Source organism: Colossoma macropomum, unplaced genomic scaffold (genome assembly GCF_904425465.1).
Source record: "Colossoma macropomum unplaced genomic scaffold, Colossoma_macropomum, whole genome shotgun sequence".
NCBI lineage: Eukaryota > Metazoa > Chordata > Actinopteri > Characiformes > Serrasalmidae > Colossoma > Colossoma macropomum.
In genome coordinates, this window is record NW_023494785.1 from 42,781,774 (window position 1) to 42,807,936 (window position 26,163).

The window sequence follows — 26,163 nt, forward strand, 5'->3', positions numbered from 1 at the left end:
GGGTTTTGGAAGAGGATTTGGAAAGAGAGCATATGAGATACTGACAGAGCAGTGAAGAGAAGAGAATAGTAGTTGGAAGCTCTTTTGTATTCTTGTGTCTGTATGTTGAAGTTGTACCTATATACACTATATCTACGAATGATGTTCATCTAATGTTTATTCTGAAATTGAGGGTATTAACCGCTTACGTGGCCCAAGCACACCAGCAGGCCCAAAGTATTATTACACACTTCTATAAACTAAGAATAGCTCAGCCAGTTTGCACTGAAGTCCCTGTAGTTACTGAATAATAAGCCTTAGTATGTAATAGCCTGGGATTTTAAAGGGTTAAGAGGGAGACCCCTAACAGTCTACTGTTACTCCTCTTTGTGTTCTGTTGTCTACTCTTCTAGGAAGGCTTAAACTAGATGTCAGAACATTGCAGTGAGGGTCAAACTGACCCCATGGTATCAATATTTTACACACATTTCTTTTGGTTGTTTTGGATGATATTGATATGTAATTTAATTATCTTAAAAAAAAAAACCATCCTGCTCTGCTTCAGGGCCCTAAGCTAACATAACTATATCTGTAGTAGTGCCCAGTAGAACCACTGATAGTTCACATGACATGAGGGAGGGGAAAACAGAAAAAAGAAGAAGTGTTCTTCAGACTGATGGAGAATGTGGGTTGTTTATGGTTGTGTATAGCACCAAAAGGGCTGTGCTATTGTTACAAGTTTGACATTGTAACAACAGAAGAACCATTTCTGGTTCTATACAGAACCATTAACAACACATTCTCCATCAATCTGAAATACCGCTTCAGGATGCAAAGAACCATTTATTCATTCAAAGGGTTCTCTGAGTGTTCTATTTTCTTACTAAAGAACCCTTGAAGAACTATCTTTTTAAAGGGTGTGACGTATGAAATCGTACTGCATCGCTACATTGTGTATAGCCTGTTGGCTTGTGACTAGTGCTTTAGCACTGGGGCTAACACTTCATATTTGTTTATTATAAAGCACAGCTCTGGTCTAGTGTTTCTGTGCTGCGAAGAGTCTGTATGGATCCACCGTCATATTGTTCTTTCATAATTTTGTATGCACTAATAAACTGAAAACGGAAGCATCGACATACAATGCGGTCCGTGCAAAAGTTACGGCACATTTTATATTTTACATTTTACTCTTTGTCAATATGTAAATAGAAATTCACTGCATTTCATTCTTGCTGCATCGAAAAACATACTGAATCGAGACGGAAATATATCATATTGAACCAAATTATGAATTATGAATCATTACAACCCTGGCATATAGGTGTATTTGTGCATTGGGCTGAGGAACCACACATGGGTGTAATTGAGCAAGACCACTGGCTGGTTTTGGCTGCCAAAGGGGCAGGCAGGTCTGCTGGCTGAGGCTAATGCACAAGGCACTGGGCTGCAGTGCCACAGGCTCCGAGTTATATTAACACTGACACCAGTGCACTGGGACCCACACGGTACAATAACAACCCCCAGCACACACCCACACACACACACACACACACACACACACACACACACACACACACACACACACACACTTGCACACACAATAACAACCCACAGCCAGGGAGAGGCAAAGGACAGCCACATATACACACAGAAAAAAAGGAAGGAGAGAGAGAGAGGAGAATGGACTGAACAGAGAGGTCAGAGAGGGAAAGGGCAAAACAAGCAAGCACGGAGGATGGGAATGGAATGAAAGAGTAAGGATGGGGAAGAGAAAAGGAATTAGAGGAAATGAGAACTGGGGAATGGGAAAGGCGCAGAAGAGATGGATGTCAGAAGGAGACCTGATGGGAGATGAAGGTGAGACTATGTAAAAGAGAATGAGTGATAGACAGAGAGAGAGAGAGAGAGAGGGGCACTGGAGGAGAGAAAATGGACCAGAGCGAGGCATAAGGAGAGAAATAAATGGACAGATCAATGACAGTGCGGGGGTTAGAAGAGGAGGGAGTGAATTAGTGCGGTGAGCGAGCGAGTGAGTGAAGGTAACGCGTGTCTCTCGTCCGTCCACACCTGCGCCTCGTTCTCCTTCAGCAGCCTACGTGCGCGGGCTCCGCCTGGATCGTCAGTTAAATTCAACATCACCACGCTCTTCTTCTCCCAGCCGATGAAGGAGCCGTCCGTCAAGCCCTCCACCACGGACAGGAAGTCCTGGTAACCGTGGTGACGTGTGGAGACCACTGAGAAGGCCGTCCAGTCATACTCCTCCAGCACCTCGAAGATCACTTCCAACTGAAGAGAGGTGGAGGTGCTGAACTGCAGGAAGATGGAGCCCTGTCTCCTGAAAAGAGTGGTGGAAGACGGAGGCATAATGTTTTTTAAGACTATTTTCCAACAGAAACAGTATCTAACACAGTAAATGCACTGTTATAAATCTAAACATGACTAAAAGACCCTTTAACTTTGGACAACATACTCGAATTGTGAATAAAATGAATTAATGTAATATGCGCACTTAAAAAAAGATGGTTATTCAAGAGCTTAGTAAAAAAATGATTCTATAAAGAACCATGAACACGCAAAGAACACTTTGCGTGATTAAAGGGTGCTTTGCATTGTGAAAGCGTTCTTTAGATTTATGTATAATGTGTTGTATATGGTTGTATATAGCACTAGAAAGGGTTCTTCTTTTGTTGCAATGTCAAGCTTGTAATAATAGCACAACCCTTTTTTGTGCTATATAGAACCCTTTTTAAGAAGGTTCTATATAGAGCCATAAACAACACATTCTGATCCATCAATCTAAAGAACCCTTTCAAAATGCAAAGAACCCTTTAATTATGCACAAGTACAAATGCACTACCACTCAAAGGTTGGGGTACCAATATATACAGCACCAATATACTTTCTATATAGCACCAAAAAGGGTTCTTTTATTATCGAAAGCTTGATTTTGTAACAATAGAAGATGCTTTCTGGGTGCTATATATAACCCTTTTCAAAAAGGTTCTATATAGAACCATATACAACACATTCTCCATCAGTCTAAACAACCATTTCATGATGCAAATGAATTTGAGTGTTAATGGTTCTACACAGAGCCATTTTCTTTACTAAAGAACTCTTGAAGAACTGTGTTTTTTTAAGAGTGTGGTCAGATTTTAAGAGTGTCCTGCATTTTCAATCAAAATAATTTACTTTTATTTACATGAATTCACCACGTTTCATCAAAACACCCACATAAACTCGGATTCTAGAGTCTTATTTGCAGAAGCCTTCTGCTATATGAGTTCTGCAAATGTCAATATCGCAACAACAGTAAACCCGACAATATACGCATTTCGCAAAAGTTTGGACATCCCCAATGAAAATAAGGGTAATGACATGTCATGACAACCGACATAACCCTACATAAATGTTTATTAATGCTTATTCCAGTAGGCGTCATCTGTCATAAAGGGTACTTTGATCAAAACTGGCAAATGTAACTTTTACAGCGAATAATGCCTATTGGAATAAGCATTAATAAACATTTATGTAGGGTTGTATCAGTTATTATGACAAGCTTATGTAGGTGTCATGTAGCCTTATGAACTGTACCCTACAGTAAAGTGTTATCAAAATAAGTTACGACATTCTCTTCAGGGAACAAACATAAATACAGCATTTTTCTGTAAAAATGTTAGTGCACAATTTCTAATTTAGCACATTATGTTTTACTGTTAAATACATCAAACAGTGATTGTGCATTAACATGTGCGGACGTGTCTTCTCTGTAGAGAATGTGTCAAGAAACATTGACAAGTTCTTACAAGGCAATATTTAAAATGACGAGAAAAACTAACCATAAAAAAAAACAGAGTAAATGTTTATCTTGTTAATATCTCATCATTATCTCACAATTGTACCTCATAATTGTAATCAAATCCATTTCACACAACCAAGGATGCATATTTTTTTTCTAACCAGCTCTGTTTCTCCAAAATAGAGCAGTTGGAACACCTTATCAGTTTGGTGACAAGTAACAAAATTTCAGAGCAAATACATAAGTTTCCTTTATAGTCGTGCTGGACGTCAGGCTGAAGAAAGGAATACTGAGGAGTTCTGGCTCAGTCTGACAGGTTTAGATACATATGCACCGTGTTTAGCCACGAATGATGGTGTAAACTGTTGTGTTTCAAAGCTTTATTTGTAAAGACCCCTGAACAAAACAGCACAGAGCTGCAGGTACTTGTTTTCAGCTCTCACGCACGCGAAGCCCAGAGCTGCACAGTCACCGCTACATTTCCTTCGTTTCAGTTACGCTGCACTGAAAATGTAAACTAGCTAACATTCTGCCAAAACAATCAATGAGCTCAATATAAATATTTTGTTTTATCTTTGCAAATAATCAGTAATATTTGTCAATCAAAATTATGTTTGGTTAAACATTTGTACTTTAACAAATTTTTCCGTTAAAAAAACTGCAGTACCACCACGACTCACTGAGGGGGGCTGCAGCCCACACGTTGAAACCACTGTTGTCCTTGATCTTTCCAGAATAGCTTAACTAAGCATTATTTGTTTATTGATGTCCACTGGTTCCAAAGTTCAAACATCCCTTGAGGGCAGATTGGAATGTTTTTATTAATATGCTTTAATTCTTTCAGCTAGTAATAAAAATCGACGTAGTTTAGTTTACGTTCATTTGACTTCAGGTGGTGATTCTGAACAAGTTTTAAAGAATTAAAAGAATAAAGAAACAGAAAATATATATATTTTTTCCCCTTCCAAATAAATTTGGGCCATCATAAAATTTACATACAATGTCAAGTGCAACAGGCATTTTCAAATTATGTCAAAAACTGGAAATGGAATTCCAGTATTCTGGAATTTATATATGTATATTATATCTTAATCCATTCTCGGTCACTCTTGGTCTCGGTCTTGACTCTGACTTGATGTGTCCTGGTCTTTACTTAGACTTGGCTCTAGTGCTCTTGTCTACAACACTATTTCATTTCAACCAATATTCTGCCCACTAGTACCTGCAATATGATTAAAAGTGGGGAAGATGACTACATTTCCCATGTCTCCAAGTCAATTCATTCTCTCTCTAAGGCATCATGGGGGCTGAATTTCTTATGAAGTGTTTCTTAACATGACAGCAGCTGCGATTAACTGCAGGGTGATTGAGCCTCCTGCAGAGTAATTAAGGGGGAAAAAAACGACATTTCCCATGACTGCTGTCTCTTCACTCTCCGTGCGCATCATCATGGGAATCGAATTTCTTATGAAGTGTTTCTTAAACGGGTGGCCACTGCAGCAACCAGAGGCAGCGATGAGGGAAATATAGCTGCAAATGGGTCTGGTATGGCCGCTGGGGGCGAGTCACACACAGATTTAAATATCATTTGGAGAGATGGCGCCAGGTCTGTGTTAGCGACACGGCTTCAAAGCGACATCAAAGAGATCCGCTATCTCAGCGGAGTAAATAGTTTTAAAAGAGATATTTGTGAACATAAATAGTTCTGCTTCTTTTGGCTTTGTTTTTCACTCGTTTGGTCCATGATAAACAAGAACACATGCGCCATGAACTCCGAATCAAAGTTTCACGCTGGAACAGCTTAGGAGTAAATCACACAGCCTGCAGCAAAGATGTCTGACCTCAAGTCATGCTGTTTATCTAAGTGGGTCTACTAGCAACGCTAGCACCTCCTACATGTACCAGCCAGCCCAGATCATTCCCCTGAGATGGCAACTGTAGCTCTATCTGCGTCCATTCACCAGCTACTGTAGGCAGTATCTCTAACAAACAATGCCTGAGAATACAGAGCAGCAGCGCACAAACCAGCTAATAAGCTCCAGAGCTCATTAACCCCGCTTGCCGTAGGGTGGAGAGATGTTTTTGAGACGTTTCCTAGGCAAGTCTTGCATTGCTTTCCTCCTGGGACTGCCTGGCGCCCGTCAAAGACAACATCTATCACATATCAGCAACGTTAAGCATTTGAGCAATGGTACAGTGTTTGCGAGGGCCGCATTTAGTTCCTCATCAAATTTTTATTGCCTCTAAAAACTATCCAACTGCTTCTGCATTCCATTGCGGACGCAAATGGCAAATGGATGTGGGTACGCACACAAAAGACATTTACATGCTAAAGAGCCCAAATCATGCAAGACCAAATTTTTGTTGCTTTTTGAAATAAAGAGTTTGATGTAGTATGTAAACATCATTAAAGTTTCAAATCATACTGTTCACTCCCAGTCCATACAGTTCATATACGGAAGCTGAGCTGCAAAAACAGCCCATTTTGAATTCACAGCTTTTGTGATGTCATTAAAAACCATTTACCTTTATCTGCCTATTCAGCCTACAGCAGCTTTGCCCCACCCACTCACAATGAAGTCATAAGGAATGTTGCAGAGTAACACTGTATTTGGATAGTCCACTTTAGATGCTTTGTAGATACTTAATTTACTTTCAAATTACATTCAGCTAAATATCCACTAAACTGATCATAATTTTCTTTAACTCTAAACCTGGCTCTAATCCTAACCCTAACCTCAACCCAAAACCTAAACCAGGGGTGTCCAATCTTATTCACAAAGGGCCACTGTGGCTGCAGGTTTTGATTCTAAACAAGCTGGAGCTCACCTGATCGTGCTTGTTTAATCAGTTGGTCTCAGTCTTAAAACAACTCATCAGGTGAGCTCCTGCTTTGTTGGAATGAAAACCTGCACCCACACCGGCCCTTCATGGATAAGACTGGAAACCCCTGACCTAAACCCAACTCTAACCCTGGTCCAAATCCTAACTCTAACCCCACCACTGTTTATAATATAATGCTAATTAATAATAATATAATTTAGAATCAACTGAGTTTCAACAGATAGTTTGTTAACAACTGGAACATCTGTAGATAATCTATAGGGTACTACAGTGGACTATTCAAATACAGTGAGACTTGTTACAGCTCAGATTTGTTTTTTGAATGAAGTGGAATACAGGTCAGCCATTCAGAACAGAGCTCATTTGCATATACATTACCGCTCAAAAGTCTGGGGTCACTGATTTCATTCATATAAAAACATTTTTTTGAAGATATGTGTATAAAATGATTCTACATTTGTAGGAAACTGTAAAAATGAAGACATTTTCAATGATAAACAGAGCTGTAAGTGATTTCATGATAACTGAGATATCTGTACAGCTTTGAGAATGAACTTATAAAGAAACTGATGTCCACAATGCCTCATATTTGAAAACTGATAATCTCACTAATTAAACAGCTATTCATAGTATTTATGTGACAATAAAGTCCACTAATCAGAAAATGATAGCTTATTGTTTAATAACACCCCCACGACCCAGAAGAATAAGTGGCTTAGATTAGGTGTGTGTGTGTGTGTGTGTGTATATTTAATAACACTTATTTTTTTAACATGTCCTAATTTAACGTTGTTCCCAAAATACTGTAAACTGTAAATGAAGTTTTGGTTTAAGTTTTGAGTTTTGGGGTCTAGTTTATAGCATTTCAATCTACACTGTATGAACTATTACTGAATAACAATTCTTACAATTATTACAGGTGACCCCAAACTTTTGAGTGGTAGTGTATATTGGCCCAAGACACAGTAATAAAAACAGATTAACAGTTAAATTCTGAGGGATAAAGAGAGGCTGGAAAGTGGAAATAAAAAAAAGTTTTTGGCACAACACAAATGTCGTAAGTGGAAAAATGAAAATGCAAGTCAAATGTAGGACATGGGCCCTTTAGAATAATAGGTTTCAGCTACCTGGCAAGCTACATTAGTAGGTTGGTAGTCATGGAACCGCTTCCATTTCAATTAATACAACATCAGTTCAACACGACTCCATTCAAAACCCGTCTGGGTTTGATTTTCATTTTAAATTCTAAATGGAGTCAACTAAACTGACCCCATTGTCTCATCTTGCTGACAGCATCGTCTTAGCCATCAGATGAGCTGTAATCCTCGTCATACCTGTGGCACCCTGCCCAAGCTCGCTCCCCCTCCCACAGCCACGATGGGAAGTCCAGTCTGGGCTGAGACAAATTCCAGCATAGGAGCCAACGGGCCAGAAGCCAGCGGGAGGGGCCTTTCGTCCTCATAAACTAGCCCCTGCAAGGGCCTGGCTGCCAGCAGGTCACACAGCTGGGAGAGCAGCGTCCTGGGACTACTGTCATTCACCTGCAACCCACAGAGATTCAGTTCAGATGGGTACTGAAGCCACTTTTCTTTTACTTATACCAGGGGCGCAACCCAAATGTTAAGAGAAGTCTTTTTGTCCTTTCAATAAAAATCAAACCACCTTGGGAGCCACATTTTATGTCCATTTCACCATCTTGGCTGTAAATATGTTTCAGAATGTGCTAATACACTAGTATAGGCTAAAAATATAGTATAAACAATAACACAGACTTACTTTGCTCTGCTTTAAGCTTTGGCTCAGCTATAGTTGCTTTTCTAGCATCTCTGCCCACACATACATTCTTTTGTAGCAACTGTTGCTAGGTTGGACAAGCTTTAAAGAACACTAACAAAAATCCCAATGAACTCCACTGAATGAACTTTGCTGGAGTTAAGATTTGCATATCTTTGAGTTTCCAGTTTAAAATGAAGCACTAATGAGCTTAAATGTTGTTGCAGCTGATCAGAACTGGGCTGATGGGAAATGAAAACAAATCTGTCACCGTGCTAACATTAACCCAATTACACAACAAAATCTTCACTGAGCTATAATAATGGTCTGACCTTTCACACACATTAAATAAATATCATTTGAAATGATTAATTATTATTGTGGACTACACTTCCTCGGGTACAGTTGGAGTTTTGCCAATATTCTGTAAACCTTGTCCAATTCCTCAGTTATGAAAGAATGCATTTGTGTGTGTAGCCTGGAGTGGTCAATTATCACACACTCGCAATTGTCCAACCACTTATGTGGGCTCATTATAAAATTGCATTGTTGGTTTCTGAGACTGCATGGCATGCTAATATCTATAAAAATACATAAAACTGTTCAACAGTTGAACAACTGCAGTAGTACTTCTCTTAGAACCTGGATTTTGTCTGCACTTTTGTCCATGTTTATAGATAACAGTGTTTCATACAGTGTCAGAAACCATGAAAGCAAGTGTGTTAGAGATTACTTAACAATAGGGCCTTAAGATTAATTGTTTTTGCATGAGAATCACAATGAAAAGAATGCGCTTTTTTAATTGCAAGAGCTGCAAATGGATTTATATATACATTATTAATTAACATTGTCTTAGCAAATTTTAAATGGGGGAGCTTAACCTAATAACTCAAAGCTTATATCAGTCTGCATTCAACATTCAAGTCTGAAAAAAATGGATGTGCTGGTCTTCTTGGCGAAAAAATTTCTATTTTATAGAAAATAATCACATTTAAATTGCAATATTGGTCAGAAGAATTGCAATTAGATATGTTCCCTATATTGTTCAACCCTACTTAGCAACTCGTCACGGTTTGAGGCAAGTATGTAATGTTTTAGGCATGCCGTTTGCCCGATGCCAATCGGTGGGATATAAGCCTCCATTACCATTTAGCTACATTAGCCTCATATCTCCAAAGCAAAACTAAGGAAGCAAAATTCAGACACCAAAAATATCTTGGATGACTGATTATATTCAGGGAAGAGGAGAAATCGTGTATATTTGATTTTTTGCCATGCTGTCGCTTCAGTTCACATTTGCTTTAGCTTTAACTTCGAGATCAGACTGAGATTGCAGTAAACATCACATAAAACTGACTGTAATATCTGTCCCTGAGTATGTGAGGTTTGCAATGTTGACCTTTCCGAACCCACCTGAAGCCAGATGACGTTAGCAGAGCCCCACTGGGTGACGACGCTCTCTCCGAAGCTGCTGTGCACTCGGCCGAAGCCAGGGTACAGCACTCTGCCCCCGGCCGCCGCGGCCCCCGCGTCCCCCTGAGCCCCGGAGCCCGCATGGATCACCGCGATGTTGAAGTGCATCGAGGCCACTGGGTCCCGCTCCCGCTCACGGGGGCGGAGCAAGAGGTGAGGGGAGGAGCCTGTCAGCCCCACCCATTCCACCAGAGCCAACAGGAGAGAGAGGGCAGGTACTGTGACCATGGCAACAGACAGGGAAGCCAGGGGAAGCGGCAGCAGAGGACGCAAACAGCGAATACCTGCGAGAGAGAGAGAGAGAAATGAGAATGGTGATTAGAATGAAAAACTAGCCACAGGGTAATGTGAATGATAGCTGACAAGGGGGTTGATCACAGTATGACTGGAAACACATACACACAAAGAGGGAGACAGGCTCAGTGTGGAAAGACACACAAAGAGAGACGGAATAAGAGCGAGCAGGAGAGAGAGAGAAACAGGGAAAGAGAAAAGAACAGAAAACGAAATAGACTTTATTCAGGCCACAGGCTGAAATGGAGCAATACGGGGAAGAAAATAGAAACAGAGAAAGAGAGCGTAATTGATAGAGGGATATGGCTGCGCTGCAAGGAACAGCATGTGTATGTGTTTGTGTTTGTGTGTGCGTTTATAAACAGCAGACGAAGAGCAGGCAGTGGTCATTATGGCAAATGAATTATACGTATTTGCAGGGCTTGATTTGAGGGGGCTGAGAGGGGATGCCATCCTCCAGTCAAAAAACAAAATGCCAAAAACCTTCCCCTTGTAAAATGACCATCCCCCCTTTCCATCCTCTTTGGATTAATGTGATATAACTTAAGACGTTTAATATCAATGTTTTAATTACAGCCAGCGATTTACACACTAAGGGAGTTCTTCATGTCAAATAAACAAGTTGTGATCAGGCAGAGTGTGCGCACCCACTGAAGACGTGCTATGTAGTATCACACACTCTCATTTTTCACTGGTTTTGCTGTGGAGTGTTTGGTACAGCGTGTGCAGTCAACATCAGGGTTGACAGGTTTTCCCGTCAAACTGGGTTAGTTTTAAGATGTAGTCATGGGAGAAATGGGAGAAGTTTTAGTGTCCGGATGGTGACTTTTAGCAAACTTTGGGGCTGGAGATTTTTGCTGGATCTGGCAACTTTGGGAATGCTAAGAATACAGCAAGATCTGTGTACTATCTTTAAAATAGAAAAAAAAGGTATGATAACCAGAAATAACCAGTGAGAGATTTAATGATAAAAAGTGTTCCTTAAAAATGGATCTTACAATCTTCAAGGACTGTCTTATATTTGATTAAATAAATAGTAGAAATAATATAAAAAAGACACCACTGCCAGCTGCTAAGCTGAGCTAAGCTAACTTAGCGGCATAGTATTGCTAATGACATCATGCCTGACAGTCTAAATGTTGTTGGTAATAGCCGTGGAGAGTTTTGTTAGAGGGAATAAAATACCGAGTAAAGAACTAACATGTCAAGAGAATTTTTTTATATTAATATTTTTTTTGTTTTATTTTTACTTCTCTTCTGCACTTCTGTCCTGTCGTTTGTGAATTTCTCGTGATTTCAAACACTGTTCATCATTAATAAGTTAAAATCTATCCAGGGAATAAACAGCCTACAATTCTAGGCACATGGAGACCCTACTCAAGAGAGATCCTCATTACATTAACTATTGTTTAAAGTGTTCATGACCATAAAGCACTCATGACTGATATGAAATCTAAACAAACTGCAATACCTAATCTTCCCTAAATATATACAAAAATATTCCAGTAGCATTTATTAACTGTACAGTACAGTAATATTACACATTCAGGAACACCATTGTATAGAATATTAGTCTGTATTTAATGTATAGAAATCTGAATTGTCATTCATTTGCACCACTTTTTTTTCAGAGCTGTAAATTTCACCCCTCATTGCTCGCTAGCAGCTCAACAGATACTCAAGACTTCACACACAGAGAGCCAACAGCATCCTAATGAACCTGATATCTGAGTTATTAGGGAAATATTTAATGCTCATTAAAAATAACTCAGTAGCCCATTCCACTGACGAATATGCAGAAAGAAGTTAAGGGATCAATAATGAATGCAAAATGCAAAATCTTTTTTAATATCATGCGCTTAAAACTGTATTTGTTCCCTTAGAAAAGGAATGTTTATTTTGTAATCATGATCATATCTCAGACTAAGCATCACTGAGTGTGGTTTAATTCATTACATGTTCATTACTCACACACACATAGAGAATGTATTTAACGACATGTAATTGTAAAGAAGCGGTTCTTCAATTGAGCTTTTGTAATTACAGTGGTTCTATATAGAATCATAAACACTCAAAGAACTATGTGCATGCTTAAATGGTTCTTTCCATGGTGAAATGGTTCTTCAGACTGATGGAGAATGTGTTGTATATGGTTCTACATAGCACCAAAAAGTGTTCTGCTATTGTTACAAGATCAAGGTTGCTTTTTGGTGCTAAATAGAACCATACAATCTCAGAAAAAAGTAGTAAACTGTCTCTGAGGGGCAGTGCCCCTCTTGTCACTGGGGTGGGACGCTCAAGGGTACATCTCAGTACCTTTAGTCAGGGAACATAACTGTACCATAATCCACTGAAATGATATGTTCTAAGCTGTACTGACTCCACACACCCCGTCTCGTCTCCAGGCTTTTATTTTACTGTTCTGTTTTAAAACATTCGGTTATGAAAAGATACAAATACGAACTTTTCACCTGGAAAAACTTATTTAAGGTTCAGAATCGGACCTTAAAACCACTGTTGTACCTTTGAGGGAACATTTACACTGTTTGTACCTTAATGAACGAAAATGACCTTTATTTCTAACAATGTACACAACACATTCTCCATCCATCTGAAGAACATTTCACCATGCAAAGAACCATTTAAGCATGCAAATGGCTCTTGGAGTGATTATACTTCTATATAGAACCATTGTCTTTACTAAAGAACCCCTTAGGACCACCTTTTTTAAGGGTGTACTGTACTGTTTATGAATATACAGTTAATGCTTCATGTATGAGTAAAATATTACCAAATACTGTATCTCATACATACATAACTATGTCTCACATACATCCACACAATAAATGAGCTCAGCACACAGACCTGCGAAAGGATTTTCTGAGAGAAATGAGTTAATATCGTAGACTCACACACACACTGGATTCTCACACGCAAACAGACACACAGGCACACACACAATCTAACAAATCATTTTCAATTTACTTTCTGTGCCGACCCTCCCCTGCACCCCCTCTCAGTTTCAGCCTCTCTTTTCACACTCCTTCTCTCCTGCTAACTGTTTCTCATGACTTCGGGTGCTAATACAATCGCACTGAATCGCAGCGCTGGCTGAAATAATATTCCCTCGCTTTCTCTCTCTATTCTATCTCCCCTCTCTCTGCTCACACCCTCTCGCGCTCTTGTTTGGGTTTTTTTCTCTCTCTCTCGCACTGCTGGTGGCTTGACCCTGATGAGTCCTTTGGAGGAAAGAAGGGATGAATTAGGGCAAAGCTGGGGAGCAAAGCTGAATAAAAAGAGAGAGAAAGGGAGGGGAGGGTCAACTGAGACTCACAGATAGAGAGAGAAAGAGAGGGGGAGAGAGTAATAAGCAGATGGGGGGTTGTTGTTAAGAGGTAAATATAGTACTAATGACTAAGAGGACAGAGGAGGAGGAGAGGGGAAATGGGGGGGAGCGCAGAGGAGGAAAAGGGGAGCGGGGGAATGAAATATGGAGGGAGCGAGTGGAAAGAGAGAAATATTGATCACTAGGACGTGTGTACGTGTGTGGCTTAGACAAACAATCTGGCGATCCTCCGGAGCGTGTGAGTGACAATGCGAGGAAGAGGAGGGATGATAAGGGCTCGGTAAAGGCTCCTGTACATCAGCCATCACAGTATTTCACTCTCAGCTGCACTGTAGAACAGCACTGGTGCATCGTACAGCGGGCATAAATATACAGTACTGTAGTGCAGTACTGCCCTAACGTCAATACACCGCTTTTAGCCTACTCATTAGCCCGGCTCGCTCTTTACTGGGCTGCCAAAGTGCTCCAAACAGGAGGAGCTAAAGAGAAATGCTTAAGTAATGTTCTCCCATGTGCTTCTACCATGTCATGGTTTTTCTGAAGTTGGAATGGACGAAATGCACCAGGCAAACAGTGGTGACATATTTAAACAAGGCTATGAGTACAGTGAACAGGGAAAAAAAACAATATAACAGACTGTCATCCAATCAGCTACCTGTTACTGTGCAGTTGATGCAGTTCTCAGATTACACTCTGTTTAATATATTTGTAAATGGTAGAGTTTCACGCACAGGTCTCTGCAGATTTACTATATTTCAGTTATTTAGTAGTTTTTTGTTTTTGCTTGTGTTGTTTGCACTGTTCTTACTATGTATATAATGAGTCCTTGCTATGGGGAGTGCATGTTCTCCCCGTGTCCGTGTGTCTGCTCTGTGATGGACTGGCAGCCTGTCCAGGGTGTTTCCTGCCTTCCGCCCAAAGAGCGCTGAGACAGGCTACAGCACCCCCGCGACCCAGGAGGATAAGCAGGTTGGAAAATGTGTGTGTGCATGTTTCATTTATGTGAAAAAAGTGCTACGAAGATAAATTCAGTGCAATAACAAACGCATAACATCTACAAAAAGACAGTACATAGCCAAAATAATAAGAAAAATAAATAAGTAAAAACAAATAAGTAAATAATAAAAGGAGCAAACAACCATGACATTTAATAAAAGGCATTTTTTAAATAAAAAACCTTCATGCCATGCTCAATATCACACAATAGCAATGATGTCTTTAAAATGTCTTTAAGCTTGTTTTAAAAGAAGTCAGTGTCTGTGGAACCCTGAGACAATCAGGAAGGGCATTCCAAAGGCGAGGGCAGCAGAACAAAAGGCACAATCGTCCATTGTATGCGGTTTAGTTCTGGGAAGTTGGAGAAGATGATTAGTGTTTTAGTGTTAGACCTGAGACTGCAGCTAGAATTACAGTGTGTAAGAAGTTCTTTGAGATAATCCGGTGCATTTCTGTGAACACATTGAGAAGTTAGAAAGAGAATTTTATAGACCATTCTGTATGACACAGGAAGCCAGTGTATAGAATGTAACATTGATGTAATGTGTTCATAAGCTCCCCGGACAAATAATTAGTCAGCTTGCGTGTTTACGGTGGTAGTAACGGCAGGCTCCTGCAGCTGACGCTGCACGAGGACGATCGGGCTATAAAAACTTGCAGGATGTGCAACAGGATTCATAGATTGAGAAGAGGTGGTACAGTGAAGTGAATGTCTCGTTCGATGTGTGGAAAATGAGCCGCAAAGCAGATGTTAATGATTGGCAAAAAGGGACTGATTGTATTTGGGCGCAGTGTGAAGGAAGCAGCTGAATTTGCAGGTGTATCAAAGCATATGGGTCATGTGAGTCGACCAGCAGTGGCAAAAATTCTCGTCAGAATTGTGGCCAAAAGATGAAACTGACGGACACAGACCGCCGGCGTGTTTCACGGCTTGTGAATAAAAATTATTTCCCTGTGGAGAGTTCTTTCAGAAATTGGTTGTAAAGGACCTGCACTGACTTCTAGAAGCAATTCTTGCCTGGAAGCGAAGCAATTTTTATTCACAAGCCGTAAAAAATGTTGGCGGCCCTTCTCCGTCAGTTTCATCTTTCAGCCGCAATTCTGATGAGAATTTCCTGTAGACTGGGATTTTTGCTATTGAAGTCCCCAAAGAAAACTTATTTTTTTCAGATTTATCACTATTTTACCATCACCAACATTCCATATAAAACTCAGAACACACATGTAGGTACACTGGTGGTTTTGGAGAGTAAATAAAATGGCTATGAGTGTAATTACCTCATGGTAACTATCAACACTATTAAAGAAATATGAGTTGGTAAGTTTCTCTAAAACACATTACCACTTCAACCACTGAATTATGCACATGTTCAGTGGTAAGGTATATATGACCTTCTGCTAATCTTCCTTAATTTCTCCTATGTCATTGTTGCCTCTGGTAACTGAGTGAGTATTGTAATATATATTTGTTCTTATCACATAAGTGTTTCACGTCACTATCAATGTCATTCTGCATTACTGTCATTCAAGACCCATTTGTCAGATTCATGATGCAGTAGCCTAATGGTTCCCATGCTGTGTCATACTGTGGGCAGTTTCCTTGACAAAGCCAATAGCTGTACAAAAGACAAGTTTTTAAATGAGAACCACTATTGACTTCTAAAGCATTTGACACAGAATGATCCTCATGGTATTACACCAGCATGACATGGACAATGAGCTCCACATCAATATTCATTCATCAATAATCAATAATACATGCATTCCTCTATTGCACCCACAGGCAGCTGGGAAAGTAATATCACACTCATACTGCTGATTCAGTTTCCATGGTGTGTGTGCGTGTGTGTGCGTGTGTGTGCAGTTAATTGGTCCGTACTTTGATCATATTCAGCACGCGATGAGATGCGCAAAGCCTGGACAGATCACAGTGATCTTTGAAGGTGTGTGTGTGTGTGTGCCACAGTCCTGTACTGGACTGCTGCACACACACACACACACACACACTCACACACATTATGCATGCATGAGATTACACAGACACACAGGCACACAGGCACTCATGCATGCATTCACATTCACACACCCACTTGTGCAACCACCTATAAAAACACGGACAGATACACTTAATCTCATACATACTCTACTAGCTCAAACAGATGCGCACTGAACAGGCTGAAAGCATCAGAAAGCATAAACACACACAATAAAATGGCATAAGGCTAAGCGGCTAAGTGGCCAGGGGCTAACGTTTGTTGTTCGATTCGTAATTCTGTTCTTTATTACTACATTCATTAGTATTGTTAATGATAACAACACACTACAACCACAACTTTTACTTAATTGCACTTTATTACGTTCTTTTATTTGACAAACATTAAGCTGCAACTCACACGCTATCACTGTGTTTGCTCTGCTTCAGGGTTTGGGATGTAAACTGCCCACTCCCTCCCAGCCAGAGTAGCAGTTTAACATCTGTATAAAGTAAATTCAGAGATTTGGTTCTAAGTCTCCTTATAACATCTTTATACATGTTAGAAAGCAATTGCTGAAAATACTGAGAACTTTCTGTTCTCGTGAAAAGAATGTTTATTGAACTGGAAGAGCTGACATAACGGAGAAGGAGAGACAAACATAGACAGACAGACACACAGCATTTCTGACTACAAGATTTGCAACCGCGATCAGTGGTTCTCCCAGCCTAACTTTATTTAGCTAGATTATGCTAGTCAGTAATGCCTGTTGCTAACTTACATAAATGGGGGAAACAAATTGCAGACTGAGAGGAACGAGGTTGATTCTCGGGTTGGTTAGTGTCTTCTGGCTCCAAATTGGATTCTGGCTCTGGTGGCTCAAACATGTACAGCTGTAAAAGTGCAATAAAGCTGCTAGACGGAGCAAATTCAGTGTGTTTTTGTCACCTGAAGTGCTGCTAGTGGCTTCATTTCAAACTAAGGGAGGCTTTTCTGCCCAACCTAGCGAGCTAATGGATATGATAATACGAAGCTGAAGTCGGCTTCTTGTTAGAAATTTTCCTTTCCACCTTTGATGAATGTGTTTACATGCACTTGAGTAATCAGAAAACAGGGAAGCTCCAGGTCTACATGAGTCAGACAGAAATCAGATTTCTGTTTTGCAACCAGCCAATAAACTCACAGAAGAAGACGTGACGTAAACGTAATGTAAAACTAAAACTTCATGCTCCGGCTATTTTTTTAAACATTGCACCACTTTACCTGAAAATATGAACATACATCATCTAGAAGATGAAGAATATTTAAATCCTTCACTTTGTAGTGCATGTAGTTGGTTTCAGAAAAGTGTTTTGCTGCGTCTTGCGGCGCGCTGCTCACTTATTTCCAGTACCGCATTCTGTTTTCACACATGCAGACGGAGAAATCCGAAAGAAATCAGAGTAAGAGTTCACATGCACTGAGAAATCTGGTTACTGAGCTAAAATCCAGCCTCTTTATCAGATTTCTAGACCTTACTCTGATCTAAGAAATCTGAGTATGCTGTTTACATGACCATTTGAATAATCAGATAACTGCAGAAATCTGATTATGATCGGATTTTTGAGTGCATGTAAACACACTCAATGACGCAGTAGTTACATTTGGGCGAATACGAAGCTGAAGCCGGCTTCCTATTTGAATTTTCCTGTTCGACCTTAAATGGTGCAGCGGTCACATTCTAGTGAACACAAAGCTGAAGAGAGGCTGCACCATTCTCGCAATTGGGTGTGGTTTCACCGCCTTCAGCAGACATGCCCCCAGCATTTCAGTGCAGAGAACGTTGCTTATTTTTTCACGATTTTGAAACCTAATTTTATATACTTGCTGGTTTTTTAATCACTCAAATTTGGCTGGGTGGTCAATAACACACTTTTCTGTGGTGTAACAAACTCAGAACACATATTTATTACTGCTTTACACAGACTTTAACCATTTACTGCAGTTATTTTCCTCATGGTAACCAAAATAACAGAACTCCAAATACATTTCACATTGTTCTGTAATGCTTATCAAGCTTCTTATTCAGCCCTAATTTCAACATTTTAGAAATCTTGTTGTATCAGCATCGGTATCAGTGGATATGTCCCTGAAAATTATCAGATATAAGCCTTGGCCCACAGTTTCCATATGCTTAAAGCACACAGAGACCATGCATTGCCAGCCTGGTGCTCATTACCACCGTCCCCTTTGCTTCGCGGGTGTAAACACCTGCCGTAAAAGCCTTGCACATGCACCCTTATGACCGCTGCTATCTCAACCACTTCATCCGACGAACGGCCTTACCATCAATTATACACCCAGCCCCCTCGCTGGAACAACAAAAGCCAGCATTGTTCTACCACACTGTACATGAAAATTAATGTGCTATTTATACACCGTGACACTGTTCAATCTATTAAAGTATTGCATCTCCAGAAAAATAAAAAAGGAGACTGGCATAATGCAGAGCCTACAGTGAACTTCAATTATAACACAGCAGCAGGGCACTGCTGTACTAAATGTAATCCCACCAGCAAAGCTGAAGCCACTTTGTCTGCTTCTTTTTACCTCTTTTCACAACAGAAAATTACCTAGATACAAATATAAATATCGGGCATTGCAGAAGCTGAGCGGCCATTTGCAATGTTGCATCAACGATTGCAGTGGATAGCAGCTGAGAATTCAATATGCAAGGCAGCAGGGGTGGGTGATGTGATGATATGATGTAATTATACCAATAAATTACATCATGATAAGCTTTTCTGAGCATATTGAGTGGGTAACGTCAATACTTCAACAGCCCTGACCGACTGCATTTTTCATTAAAAAGCAGAAGGGGCTTCCAAACAGAATAGCTGCCATTTTGTCCTGGTAGTTTGAATCCTGACAAAGCCAGGAGAGCATAATTGACCCTGCCTAATTACACTGCAGAAATGATTTGATGCTTTAAAGTCAGCATGGATGAGATTTCATGATGCATTCTCTTTCCGTGCCACGGCACATTTGTGAGTGAAGCATGGTTTCAGGGAGGGTCTCTGAGCTGCACATTCGCTCGATGATAGGTGGTGGTGGTGGGAGGGGAAGGTGAAACATCATATTATTGGTCAACTCTCTTTCACATTGGCCATAAAACGCAGCTTTCACTTGTTTCGGACGTTCCTCAGTTGAACTATGAAATATTTTTCTACTTCACTAATATTGATGGAACATATTTTGATGGAAATGTACATGATTTACAAAACTACAAGCAAACTGGATTTTAAGCAAGCAAGTCAACATTTACAACAGTGTTATTATTCTGTTTTAATGCTATATTTGTTTAATGTGGCACTTGTAAAGGATTGTTTAATATGATATGTTTAACATGGCTGTCTTTGTGAAGACTGTCAACCCTCTCTCCCCTTTCACTCCTCATTGCTCGCCAGCAGCTCAACACAACATTACAGATTACAATATTTTTTCAACATAGAGGTGGGCGATATGGCAAAAAAAAACATTTTCACGATACATGATATGTCACAGTATTTCTTTTTTCAGACATCTGATCAGTTGGAGCAGCGAAAGAGGAACCAGTAGTGCTACATTTTAAAAAATACTATCAAAAACTGTGAACATAATGATTCTTGTTCAATTATTTGGCACTAAATCCACCTAAACTGGACTAAGTTTGCTCTCTTTATAATGAAACATGCAGTTGGTCAGTGTCTACAAGTACTGACGATACACAATATTTTTTAAAACAGCATATTGCATTGTAATGTGACATAATTTATCACAATAATGACACATATTGTCATATTGCCCAGCCATATTTCAACATATAAATTAAAATGATCTGAGTTGATTTCCATTCTGTCAGTGGAATGGCCACTAGGGGGCCTGCAGAAAGAGGTTAACAGTATTTTTTCCACCGTCTGCTGGTGCATAATGACTTTTTTCCCCATCCAATTTTCTCCTCAATTTAGCTAATTTAGTTGTGACCAATTCTGCCTGGCTTGGTTTCCCTTTGCACATAATGCTATCAAGTTGGGAAGGTGAGAGCTAGCACATGCTTCTTTCAAGACACATGAAGCACCACTGCTTCCTTTCAGACGAATAATAACAACTCAGTATCACTGGACAGCTCAACACGCTTGGAGGAGAGCTCTGACTGCTAATTCCGCTCAACAGCATCGAGTCGTGTGATAAGGGGAGATGGAGGAGCATCCTACCCAGAGAATGAGGACAGTTATGCTCTCCAGCACCTCCGGGAAGAGACGACTGTGGCATCAAACTCGTAGTCTCCCAAAGACAGGACCAATGCCAAACCTGCTGCGCCACTCACGAGACCAAAACTTAAAAGCCGTTTTAGAGGCGGGCAAAGTAATTACATTTCAACAGAAGGCTACAAGAAAAAAGGAATTTTCACTTTTACATAATATATAAAGAATAATGCTTTCAGATTGGCTTTAACTCAAGAAAGTAAGTAAGCTATACGACAGAATGCAACATACTGATTATTGCTCTGTTAACTTACTATTAGTGATTGAACAAACTGCTTTTTCAAATTGAACCAACTAATCATTTAACAGTGTCGTATGAAAAAATTTGGGCACCCCTTGCCAAATGACAATTGGTTTATTTTCTATGTGAAAATAAGTTAACATATCTTCTACAGAGAACATATATAGTTTAATATACAGGAAAAAAAAACAAAAGTTATGGTACATTTTATGATTTTGGTTTTTATTATTTTCTAAAACTTAAAACTCTGAAACTGTCCACTGATATTTGCAGATAAATGTCATATTTAAGTGTGTTCTCTGGAGGATGTGTTATTTTTACCTAGAAAATCAACAAAACATGCAATTTGACAGAAGCCGGAGGTGTTCAAACATTTGCGTATAACTGTAGTGCTGCAAAATATTGAAATCAGACAATAATGAAGATTGTACTCAGTCATTTTGTAAATGTGGCACTCCAGACATACTGTGTCGGTTCTAGTATATGCAGCCTCAGAAAAACAAAAAAGTGTGATATGTATCGTGAGACTGTCTCCAAATACCGTGAATCTACTTTGGCTGTACTGTGCACCCCTACAAGGCAATTCCACATCGAGGAGGCAATCCAATTTCATTTCATCTTTGCTTCATTATCCAAATAATAAGCACTAGCCTTTGTAAGTAAAACTGCCCAGGCTTGGACAGATGTGCTTCTGAACTGCATCAGTGCTTGACTGCATACGTTGAAGGTCGTACAGAGTCACTCCTCGCACAGCAGCAGCTGTACGTGTGTGTGTGTGTGCTACATACAGCAGCCCTTGGTCAAAACATTATGACTTCTAGCGAATCGCATAATTGCAGTGATGTGACAGGGCGGGATTTACTGTCTCCTTCCTTCGTTTGTAGCGCTCCCAACCACACTCGCTTCACAACCACAGTGAAACGCTACATGCATCCAGCCTCTTTAAATGCCCCTCACGTTACTGTTGCCCAACTTATAATCATCACACCCTCAAGCTCAGTAAGATTACTGAATCACTCAACCGCTATTTGTTGAATTCGTTAAATTCATCAATTTGATATGAGTACATCTCACTGGCATGACTGGACTGAAAAAACAAGCACTGGATGATATGATTTCTGCATGTTTAAGATGTGACAGAATTCCAGATGAGTAAGTAAATCACATCAGAAATCCTTTCATTTGATCCCGAGGCGTATGATCTTATTTCTCCCTATATCATCTTAAAATCTGGTTGTTTCTTTGAAAACGGGGTTTAGGAGCCCCACTGTCAATTAATGCAGTTTTAAAAGCATGTATGAGGTGACATGAAAGCAAAGTACGCCAGTGACTTACCGCAAACCCGACTTCCCTTCAACATCAATTCTGTGCTCGGTGTTGATTTCTAATTGCATCATGTTGTTAAATAATGCAGGATCAAAGTAGAACTAACCAGTTTTTGTCAAGTGGCATCACTGCAAGTGACCCAAAATGGATTTCTTCATGAGAAGGGAGCCCTTCTCATTCTTTTCCATTTGTTTGAGGACGCATGGATTGAAAGCACTTGTACCAGTGACTAAGCCTGTCACGATCATCAAATTTTAGCGGCTGTATAAACAGTTGTGATTAAAAAATTGTCTTTTTTTGGTCATTGTTTTCAACAATTAAAGTACAAGCCTAAAGTGTCCAAAAGCTGATTATCTCTCTTGCTTCCTGGCTGTCCATACTCAGTAGTAACTGATGAGACACAGCTAAAACAAACAAACAAACAAACATCAATTGTAATAGAACTATGAAAACACATTCAGGGTGTGTATGTACATCATTTAGAGACTGGCTGAATTGGCTTAGCGTCCGATTTAGTAGGCATTTTAAATGTCAGCCCGTAAAATCAGCAGCCTGGTGTTTAATGTGAGGTGTATATTGGTCAATGACGCTGGACAGTGTAATCCAAACACATAGATGAGTCCGGTTCGGGCTGTTACGGTGATGACGCTGTGTAGAACACCAGAATTTTGTAAAATAAACCATGTTCTGACAATGAGAAAACTCATAAGATTTACTTCTTGGCTGTACATTCATGGGTAAAACTTGAGACTGGCCAGCTATGAAACACTGCTCACCCTGTCCTCTAAAGGTGTTACAGTACAAGACAAAAGTTAGAGCTTTAGCTGTTTTCGTAAGGCTCATAAAGTGTCTAAACAAATGTGTTTTCTACTTTTATTTACATGTATTTGCTTTAACCTAACCGATAAAAAAACAACCAATTCACATTGTTTCTTATGACGTAACGTATGATTGTGAATGCTAACAACTTGTTCATCTGCTATATCAATTCTTCTTAAGGTATCAATTTTGTCATTACCATTATACTGGTATACAAATAAATGCAGTTAACATGCATTAATAACACACAAGATACAAACAGCGCAAAACACGCTGATTCCCTCACCTCTCACGTAGTGAGTTGCAGCCTGAGGTCAATTAGTCCAGTTTACTGTCAAAAGAGCAACATCAGATGGTAATGAGGGAAAATAGAGCGGAGGGAAAAGCCAGTCTCCTGGAGTTACCTGTAAGCCATTAGCCTAGCATGGAGACTAACCGGCTCTCCGTGTGTACCACCTGTGGTGCTCCTCATTCAGCCAGCTGCTTCAGGTGACGCTGCGGTCTCGGCCTACAAGGCAAGAGGCTCCACAGCTTCTGAGCTAAAACTGATAGTATGAACGGCTGTAATATTTACTAAATTCCAGCAGCATCTGACGCTCATAGATTAAAGCTTGAGTGTAAGAGATGCACAAATGAGACAAATGACTTTCGGACATAAAACAACGTTCAGCAGCATTTAGAGAAGCCACTGTGGGCTTTACATACACTCGCCTTTATCTTGTTAGGGTTAGAAAGCAATTTTAGACTTACTTCAGTTCTTATTGAAAGTGAAGAGACATCGGGAATGTCATTATCTACAAAAAAGGTTTACTTAAGCATCCAAAATGGTTTTATTTGAAAATTATATTATTATGAATTATACATTATCCTGAAACCCTAAGTAATCTTAATTATGCTGTGATATACATTTTTCCCATACCGCCAACTACTACTAACTACTGAGGAAAATAACTGTGCCCAGCTTAAATAACTACGTAAGGTCTACCAGTGACTTAAGAGCAAGAGCCTGACACTTGGATAAAACAAACAGGCTCTGGTACTTTTTTTGATTCTTACCCTTTTTGCCCCAATTTTTTTTCCAACTTAGTCGTAGCCATTCACCAATTATCTGCCTACATCTCTCCCTATCACACAACGCTACCAAGCTGGAGGCGAAGACTAGCATTTGCTTCCTCTGAGTCACATCAAGCCACATTTTTTCTAAGTGCAGTTAACTAGACAGCTCAACGCACCTAGAAGAGAACACTAACTGCCAATTCTCTTACATCAGCTAACAGATGCCTGCATTGGCTCGCACTGCTCCTAGTAATGGGGGGAGAAGGAAGGCCAATTATGCTCTCTTAGACTCCTGGTCACAGATGGCTGTGGCATTGCTGGGAATCAAACTCATAACCTCCCGACAACACGACAAACAACACTCTGAAGCCTCCAGATTCTTACTGGTGGTATATAGCCCTTAAGTCCACAACCTCTGTCAAGTTCACACAGCAGTTATAGATGTTACGAGCTAGGAACTAACTAGCATCACAGATGAAAGATTTGCAAGCCTTTAGCAACCAGAACTCAAAATAAAAAAAATGCTGAGTGAGAATCATTTTCTTCAACCTATATTCACAAGCCGAGATGAGAACTCTACAAGCGGTCCTCGCTGCAGTATTTTTACTCGCTCTTTTCTCCTCTCTCTTGCTCGCTCGCTCACTTTGTCCTTCTGTGTGTGTCTCGCTCTCTCTGGAAGCTGCTCGAGTGGAGGAACGGCACATCCCTGTAAAGCTCGCTATCTGAGCATGCTGTGCTTCTCTCCTGTCTCAGAGAGTCCATCTAATCCGAGTCCATCAGGCTGCTCGGCCCCCATTCACAAAAAAAAAACACCTTAAAAAAGAAGCCTCATTCACAAAAACACTACAACCCATTCGAACACTTAACCCCCTCAACAAAAAAAAAAAACAACACCCCAATTAATCCAAGCTGCCTCCAGTTCACCCGCACAGCTCCTGTTCCAGAACAGTTTCACAAACAACCCGAACAAAACAACTCTCACGCTATTAATGCACTGCATTCAAGAAACAAAGCCGTCCCTCTCCCTGTTCACCCTGTTTAATTTAACCAAACACTTTCCTTTCTAAAATTATAGGGGTCTTTCAATTGACCCCCATTTATACAACCACCCCCGAAGACCATTTCACTAATGCTAGCACTATTCACAAACACCCATGCCTGCGTCCCATTTTTGGCCCTATTCTTAAAAAGCTGGCTGCTTTTCAGGGGATGATGAATGGCTTCCTGAACACCTCTATTAGCAGGTAGTTGGCTCTGAAGGAGCTCTGGTGGGGTGGATCCGCACTAGCTCTTTAACAGTAGGTACTGGGCGCTGGGCTACGTGCGGTGCTTGCGGGGAACAGCTAACCCAGCTGTTCTGACTCTCAGGTTCACGGGTCTCTTTGAGACACTGCTCCCTCCCAGCAGGAGTCAAAACACAGGGGCGGCTTGTAGTTTGACCGTATTTGTCTTAAGTGCAGGTGTCCAATCCTGGCAGATTTGCATGCTAATGACTTAGGCTACTAGAACGGCATGCGCACCCAAACAAGCAGATGCTCTGTTTTACAGAGAGTGAAGATTAAGTTTTTTTTTCTTCGCAGAGCGAGTCTTTCTAAGGACAGGCTGAAGCAGAAAAAACCTTGAGCTGTCCAACATCATATAAAATATATCAGCCCTTGAGCTACATCTGCCCTGTGAAGAGCCTTAACCCTCTATGATTATCACCATCCTTAGCTACCAGCGTACACCTCCTAATGCCTCCCGCTCTGATCGGATTTGAAATGAAAATATCATCTATTAAAGAGGGTGCTTAAATGAGAATTCGGTTTGTAATATATGATTCCTTACTATGGAGGTACCTGGGAGGAATTTAGACCACGTTCTCTGGGTCTCTCAAGCTAGAGCACAAGCAATGAATTAGCAATGATTTGACTGTTACTCTGACCAGCCTTCGAACAGTACAGCTCTGTTTCATTTGTGGA

The 26,163-nt window shown here is 40.3% G+C and overlaps 1 protein-coding gene across 1 annotated transcript in view; it reads right to left on the bottom strand.

Moving 5' to 3' along the window:
* Window positions 1-26,163, bottom strand: part of LOC118814685 (glutamate receptor ionotropic, NMDA 2D) — a 97,325-nt gene that overhangs the window by 65,870 nt on the left and 5,292 nt on the right. Inside the window, 4 exon segments of the mRNA XM_036580408.1 lie at window positions 2,047-2,314; window positions 7,957-7,974; window positions 7,976-8,163; window positions 9,809-10,152. Of these exon segments, the coding sequence (XP_036436301.1) occupies window positions 2,047-2,314; window positions 7,957-7,974; window positions 7,976-8,163; window positions 9,809-10,152 (818 nt within the window).